Source organism: Petaurus breviceps, unplaced genomic scaffold (assembly GCF_028583685.1).
Source record: "Petaurus breviceps papuanus isolate PSGF00001 unplaced genomic scaffold, PetGlider_PUasm1.0 174, whole genome shotgun sequence".
In the NCBI taxonomy this organism is placed as follows: Eukaryota; Metazoa; Chordata; class Mammalia; order Diprotodontia; family Petauridae; genus Petaurus; species Petaurus breviceps.
Genome location: NW_027185761.1, coordinates 30,743,277 through 30,751,569, shown reverse-complemented (window position 1 = coordinate 30,751,569; position 8,293 = coordinate 30,743,277). Strand labels below are relative to the sequence as shown.

Below are 8,293 nucleotides of genomic sequence, written 5' to 3'. Positions count from 1 at the left end.
CACACACACACACACACACACACACACACACACACACACACACACACCTTCCTCCTTCTAAAGAGGAGTGGGGAAATCCAGAGTGGGCACACACACCAAGAATGTCTTCCCAGTATAATAGTGTTAGAGTCCCTTGCTTTTGAGAAACAGTAACTGAGACAGTGGTACCAGGGTTCAGGGGAATTAAATAGCAATGGATCTTTCTGTGTTTTGTCTGAGCAAGTGAGATACCTGGAAAGAGCCCGGATTCAGGAGCTCCGAGGCAATGTCCAAGTGCTGGCACTTAGCGGCTGTATTAGTCTAGAGCTGTATGTGGATACATACGTGTAGCCATGACAGCTTAAAAAAAGGAACACACATACATGCGCACACATGTGCACACATGTGCATACTTGGGAATTAAATTCACTGGACCAAGAATTTGGAAAACTAGGTGCTTGTTCTAGCTCCACCACAAATTAACTTGATCATCTTCAGTTTCTTGTTAGTTCGATGAGGTGAATGTACCGTAATGATGGAATCTTCATGTTGCAGACGTTCCTTCTGTCTGTGTCTTGGACACATATGCCTTTTTTCCTCTTCTGGAATCTTTTTCCAGCAATCTTCCACTTCCTCTCACTCAATACATTTTTTTTAAGCAAGTGCTTCATTGGCTTATTCTCACACCTGCAAACATACCAAGGATTCTCTAATCCTAAAAAGTCTTCCATTGGTCCCTCTGTCATATTCCCCATTGTCTGTCTTCCACTTTAATGCCTTCTTGGAGAAAGAGCTCTCTTTCTGATGCTTTGTCTTCCTTCACACTTTAAAATCTGCTTTATGTTCCCATCGCTCTTGCGAGGTCACCAGTTGCACAATCCTGATGGCTTTACTCCCCCTAGTCTGCACCCTCATTGACCTCTTGGCAGCTTTTGTCACTGGCTGCTCTCTCCTCTTGGATGCTCCTCCCTCTCGATTCTCCTTTGCTGCTTGTCCTGTTACCTTTCGGTGTGTGCATTCTCTGGTAAGTCCTGAAGACATAGTTTGGTTAGGAGCACTGTGTTTGGGGTCAGAGTGCAGGTTCACAGTTACTACCTCTGTGACCTTAGGCCTTAATTTCTTGTAGTCTGAATTGAGGGACTTTTGAACCATATGGCCTCCCAAGATTGCTTCCAGCTCTAATTGTGTGCTGTGCCCTCTTTTTTTCCCCTCCTCCTCTCCTTTGGCATCTTGTCACTCCCATGGCTGCTTAACCTCAGTATCTGATTTCCAAATTGGATGCATCGTCTGAGCTCTGGACCCCTGCCACCGACGACATACATCTCTGTCTGATTGTCCTGTGGACTGTCCACAATTGTGCTCATCTCTTACCTTAGGCCTGTTAATCCGTACATGCCCAGTGCTGCCCAGTCTCCCTTGTTCAGGACCTCAGAGTTATCTTTTGCTTTTCCTTTTCCCTCACCTATTTTCTGTAATCAGTTACTGAATCATGTAGATTCCATCCCTGAAATAGCGTGTGTGCCTGCCTTCCTCCCTGTCCTGTCATTACCGCCTGCTTACACTATCACAGTAACCACTTAATCAGCTGTCCCAGCTCTATTATTTCTCCTGGTGAAACCTTTTGTTACTTGGCCTTCCTTCTGCATGAATTTGATCATGCTCCTCCTTTGCGCAAAGCCCTTCCTTGGCTCCTAATTGCTGGCTGATATATGTCAGACTCTGGCTCAACAACCACTTCATTTATTTCTGCTTTCCTTTTTACTGCTCGCCTCTTCGTTCTCTGTGCTCTTAACTAGGCTGAATAGCTTGATATGAGCCCCTGGTGTTGTTTCACCTCTGTGTCTTTCCTGATAATGTTCTGTAGGCTCTTGCAGCACATCCTATGTATGCAAATTAATTCCATTGTCTCCTCCGTGGAGTCTCCTTTTATTCATCTTTCTTCCTCTCTTTTCTAAATTAGGCAGTGTTGATCTTTTCCCTCCCCAAACTTCACATGGCTCTGTGCTGGCTATCTCTGCGATGTAGTTAGTATTAGCCAGCTTTTGTCGTGTGTTTGTGTGTGTGTGTGTGTGTGTGTGTTTCTGTGTATGTGATCAAAGGGCTTATCCTTCTACACACTGAACCACAAGATCACCTAGTACAGTGTTTGGTTCACAGGGACCTGCCTGTAAGTGTTTGTTGAGTGGAATTGAACTTGAAATCACTTCCATCCCTAAGATTCTGTGACTTCTGACTCTCACCCTTGGTCAAACTGATCACCTTCAGTGATTAGCCCACATGTCATGTTGCCTTCTCCTATGAGTGACCAGCTCCAGATTGTCCTCCTTTGCTATTATAAAACTACATGGCTGTAGTTTAATGGCAGACATATTCAGTGGTACATTTTTATTGCTACTATCCTTTCCTGAAAGCCTCTTTTCTTTATAGTGATTGTTGAGGGAGGAAGTCTGCACCCAAGTCAGTTCTGGGGATGTGGCTTTCTGCCTGAGGATTGCATCATGTTCCTTTCCCTCCCTAGCTGTTTGACGAAGAGAATCCAGTGCACCAGTCTGGAAACAGATACATGTTTACCACCGAAGGACATATTGTGTCTGTGGACAAACATCTTCGGAACTCTCCTTGGAAAAATTCCCTTTCAGAAGAGGGAGGGGAGCACCAGGAAGAAAAACAAGTCCATCGACCCAAACCTTTGGAGCTCAAAGTTATCAATTCAAGCCTAAATGTAAGCATTTTTAAAGAGGGAGATTAGAAGGTGGAAAAAATCTGGTGCTGACCAGTTATTAAGGAGATTCGGAGGAGGGAGGAACAGAATAGGGAAGCAATCACTGTTAATTTGGAGTTTTAAATTGGAGGTGGTGGTTTTTAGATTTGGCTATTTGGTATGATAAACCAGTTTTAACATACAATGTGTTCTGAAAGGAGCAAGGCAGAAAATTAAGGCTTTTAAAATTTAGTATGGTTGCCATTAATATTTGACTGAAGTTCTTTTTTTTTTTTTGGTGGGGCAGCCTCTAAAATCAGTCTAAACCAGCATTTCACAGAACTGTTAAATTCTGTTGTTCTGAATGTCTCGGTGCCATCTCTTCCACATCTCCCAACAGAAAAAGCCCATTTGTCAGAATGATGCTGGTACTGGATGGTTGGGATTATATATTTGTATCATGTTACATTTTGAAAACTTTAGAGGAGACAGTCCTACTCATTGATGGACCCTGTGCGTTGTCCCTTCCTGTTCTCCAAAGTGGCTGTCTAAAGTGCTTCCAGTATACAGTTGCAAGCGTTTGGATAGCCTTGTGATGTCAGGGTGGTAAAAGGAAGAGTCTTGAAATAGGGTTCCATTCCAGGCGGTGGTGGGGTGGCAGGGGTGTTTTTAGGCAGTTAAGTTGCCATCTCAGTTTCTAGGATGACTGATTTCTTCTAGAGTAAAGAACCAGTTTCTCTTCCCAGCTGTGCCACCAACTATAGTTATATGATCTAGATACACTGACCTTTCTGAGCCTCAGTTTCCTTATTTTTGAAACGAAGGGATTAGATTGAAATGTTCTCAAAAATCCCTTCCAGTTTCTATTTTATGATGTAATTTTGCACTGCCCAGTATATTAGTTATCTCTTCCTTAGCTTTTTTGTACCAAAGTGCAAGAATATATAGCCCACCATGTTACCTGAGGGCCGGCCTGGTGGGCCAGGGATTGGAATTCAGCATTAATCTTTCCCCACATTTTCTTTTTTTCCTAGTGCAATCGTATTCCTGATGAGAGAAGGTATTCTCTGCCCCTCAAGAGTGTCTACATGAGACAGATTGATCAGATGGTCGGCCTGATTTGAGCCATCCCCCTGCATGGTGATATTTAAACAAACAAATACAGAGTTCTAACTAAAGTGGAAGAAGGACTACAAAAGTCTGGCCATGAATAATGATGATGGCAGGTCTGGCCAGCCACGTACTTACTTTCTGTTCTTGCATATTTTAATTATTCTCTCCAGTTCAAAACACAACCAAATTTGGTCCCCTGTATTTCTTTATTAAGATTTGAAATCAAGAGTAGCTGATAGATTGTCCCTTTACTGAACACAGTCGTCACTGAGCAAAGCTGAAGTGACGACTCTGATTTTACAGTAGACTGCTTGTAGAGGCAGTATTGAGCAGTGGCTGCCTCTTGTCATAGAGGCTGGCACTACCTCTTCCAGGTGGGATTGTGCTTAAGATCCCCCTGCAGAAGGGATTACTGGGTTCACTTCTTTTCTTGAAACAGCAATACTTTCTTGTGGGATGGTTAGGCTGTCTCCTAGCTCACCAGTTAGCCACTGTTCTGATTTTGGATTGCATTTATTTTTAAAGAAAAGAAAATTCATCTTTTGCCATCAGTGCACCAGTCACTCTCACTAATCATTACTGCCATGTCTGAATTCTAACAGATAGCTTCTCAAGGATCACATCATGGAACTAAGGAATGACCTTGTTTTAAAATCTAATATAACAATATAACATGGACTCTCCAGAAGGGCTCCGGCAGTCCCAGAGCAGAACTGCTCAGTGCTCCTCCCAGGCTTTTCATGATGTCAGGTGCTTCAGTCGTTGTAGTGCTTGCTGGCCATGCATCTTGATCCTGACCATGTTTGGGTTAAAAAATCTCCCCCACCCCCCTTTTTTTCGTTGTTGTTCAATTTCATCTCTAGCACTCGTTGAGTGGAGATGGGGAAAGAAAACGACCAGGATGATACTCTTACATGGTTTGGGCATTTTTCCTGCCCAAGTTTTCAGTTAGTGCCTTATGATGACTCAACAGATATGGGTCACTGAAAATCTAAACTGCTTCTACTTTTTAGCAGGCTCAGTTTGTGTAAGGATCTCATGGTGTTAGCATAGAACTAGGTAGGACTGGAATAAAAGTGAAGGAATGGATAGATTGTTATTGGTGTTATTGTATTTGGTGGTGGTGGTGGGAAAATGGACGGCATGGATCTTTCAGTATTTCATTTCAGGGAAGTAAGTAACCAGGAAACTAGACTAACTTTTGGAGGGAAAACCTCCTCTTGTTAGAAAGAAACAAAAAAAACTGGTAGTATTTTTTCTTCATGAATTGATTCCAACTTGTCATTAGTGAACTCAAACTAGAAATGAACTTTCATAGCTGATCTGAAAACTTGTTACCATCAGAGGACATGATCTGGGCCCATCAGACACAGTGAACTTCAGCCTTGCTTGGTATTTCCTGCCTAGTCACTGCTGCCCACTTCAGATTTTCTTTACCCTTTTTCCGAAGGGAAGCAGATTGCTACCTAAATCCTCACATTTATCAACCACCTGGTGAAGTTTTCATTCCTTTTTTGGGGGGAGGGAGTAAGTTTTACAAGTTTTAGGAGTTTAAGTTTTCTTAAATTAAATATAAGATTCAACTCTTGGATATTTTTAATAATGAAGTTCAGAAACCTATCAGCTCCTTTTAAAACCCTTTGCTACTATGTAGGATATACTTTTTAAAAAGAACGTAAAACATTTTTCTCTTTTCACTTTTTAATTTTCAGAAACCTTTTTCTGTTCTGAGTCACTATCTGCAGTTACTTGCTTTGTAGGTAGAGCATTCATTGATTATACTGTGCTTTTTAAAAAAAAGTCTTCCTTGACTTTCTATAATTAACTCCTCCTTCCTTTTCCACCTTTATTCCCACACATTGCCTTCTCCAGCCAGCTTTAAGATAAAACCTTTATGGCATTGAGGAGGAACAGGCAGTGTGTATTATCTGGGCAGGAACCAGAGTAGACAACTTTCTCTTCCTCTGGGTTTGTCCCTGCTGCATCCCAGGTTTCCATGACAAAGTGGGGAGACAGCCACGGAACCTCCTCTTCCAGTCCTCTGTTCTGCATGTCTTCCTTTCCTGTCACTCTAGCATGTCTAACACCTCTTTTCTTCTCCCGGTGTTGGGATCAGTGCCTGGCATCATGCTCCACTCTTCTGCTGAGCTATTTATGCAACTCAGGGACATAATGCTCCAATCCCGAAACAGCTCCCAGGACTGCACCTTTGTACATAAGTGTTATTGAGGATTTGTGAATGGCTTCACAGGAGCCCTGACCGATCCAGCCCTACCCAAGCCCAAGGTCTTGCCTGACCAAGTGTTCAGGCCCAAATAGTGATTTGAGAAGGCATCCATTGTGGCGCATAGGGTCACTCTTTTGTCATTGGAATCAGATCTCTAAGGGTTTTTTCTTTTTTAAAAGAGGCCCTATGAATGAGGTGTGAGTGTGGGTCACCTTTTTTTCATTGTCTACTTTGGTCAGTACCAGTACAAGCCAATGGGAATGATGCCGCCCCCCCCCCCCCCAGCTTTGTGATGGCCACTAACCCCATTACTTCATTCTGTCAGCAGTGGGAGGCAGAAGCAAGGTGATTGCCAGGGAGAGGACATTTCCCTTGCGATTTGGCCACAGAGAGGAACGCTATCATGGTGTGTCATCTGCATAAGGGGATGCTGATTGTGCAGGACACAGTATTTCTGGTCACCTCTGCAGCCAGGGGCAATCACTAAGCTCAGATGGCTAACACATGACACGGTTGTGGTCTCCACACCGGCAGTGTGTCTTCTCTCTTGGTCATCAGTAAGTGCTTATAAATGTCTTCCTGAAGTCCCAAAGCATTGTGGTGTGGTTAGTGCATGTCAGAAACATGATCACGGTCAGACTTCCCCAAATTTTTGGTGGAAAAAAATTCTTTTAGTTTTGTTTTTTAAAGGTGTCTTCCAACTTTGTAGGTCTGCTGACCTTAAATTAGGGCTCACTTCACTTTCAGACTTTCCCTCAGTGCCATCAACTTTCCTAATATCCAATATTGCCTGGGGGCCTTATTCTGTCATCTGTCTCCAAACTGCTTAAGATAGTGGCCTCCCTTAACTTTTAGTTTTGACAGTACATTAGGATGTAGGTGTTTTGAAACCTTAGCTAATTTCTCTTAAAAAAAAAAAACCACACATGCACACTAAAACAACTAATGATGAAAGAAATATATATGCAGTTCCATGTGAAGGAAAGTTTTTGTAGTTATTTAATTTGGGCACTTTAATACAAATAGTTTAATAGTGCCAATAAGTGATTTTTTTCCCCCATTAGGTTTGGGTGTGGGAAGTATGTAGGGTAGCCTTGCCTGTCATCCCAGCTCCAGTTACTGGTTAATTATAAAGTCTTCCTTGATGTTGTGCTGTGAATGCAATGTCTTGTATCTTTTTTACTTAAGCATTCCAGGATGTATTTTTTTTTTAAATTTGAAGGTTTGAAAATCTGCTGCTGGGTCCAAGGAGCTCTCCTGTCATGGTTGCCATAACCACCTCTTCCTCTGTCCCCAGTCTCCTAACTCCCACCATTGTGCCTCTGATTTGCAGTTGAGGGGCCCTCCTAGAAGTAAAAGGCTCACTCAGTCAGTCCTGTGACCCCTTCCATAAGTGACAAGTAAGCCAAGTGAGATGAGATCAAATTGGGTATAAACTGGTCACCAGCAGGGCCACGGAGCAGGCCTTGAATAGTGACCACACTTGAAATGAATGTGAATTTTGTCAGATGTCAGGTAGCCATGGCACTTCCTGATTCTACCCTGTTCCTCAACTCTTGATTCTTAGAGGTGAGAGAGGTGGGGAGGAAGGGTTTTGGAAGGTGTTTTTTGTTTTTAAATAGCAAAACATAGGGCACATTTTTATTTATTATGCACTAGGAAAGCAAATCTGTTTTTGCAAAACTGAGAATTGAAAATGGCTGGGGCGACTTGTTGGAATATACAGGTCTGTTGTGCTTCTCACTCTGTAATGTGCAATATAATCTGCAACTATAAATGATATGTTTAATCTATGTAAATAAGAAATGGATTTAAATTAAAAGGGAGCTTTTTTGTTTTGTAAGAGGACCAAATGTTCTTTTATAAATATCCTAAAGAATATCTTGCTCTTTGAAATTTATTAGAATTTTTACAATTTTCATTAAAAGATTTTTTTTAGTTGTCACCTTTTCTTTGTGCATGCATGTGTGTGTGTGTGTGTGTGTGTGTGTGTGTGTGTGGTTGTGAAATATTGAAGCAAATAAAAGTGGGGTCAGAATCAATTAATAGACATTTATTATGTGCCAGGCACTGACGGAGGTGAGGGTCTGTGACTTCAAGTATCCTACATCCACATTCTCCTGAATCAGAAATCCTGTTTCTGTCACTATTGGTCCTGTCTTCCTCATTTGTAAAATGAAGGCTCCTACAGCTGGAAGGGGTCTTAGAAAAGCCCCAGGTCCAACTTCCTTCTTTTACAAATGAGGCTAGAGCCAGAGGGGTTGGACAGCTGA

General features: G+C 42.3%; 1 protein-coding gene across 1 annotated transcript in view; it reads left to right on the top strand.

Moving 5' to 3' along the window:
* EDEM1 (ER degradation enhancing alpha-mannosidase like protein 1) overlaps positions 1 to 7,965 on the top strand; it is a 37,235-nt gene extending 29,270 nt beyond the window's left edge. Inside the window, exons 11-12 of the mRNA XM_069084054.1 lie at positions 2,498 to 2,701; positions 3,715 to 7,965. Coding sequence (XP_068940155.1) covers positions 2,498 to 2,701; positions 3,715 to 3,804 — 294 coding nt within the window. The 3' untranslated portion in view covers positions 3,805 to 7,965. The remainder of the gene's footprint in view (positions 1 to 2,497; positions 2,702 to 3,714) is intronic.
* The last annotated feature ends 328 nt before the right edge of the window (positions 7,966 to 8,293 follow it).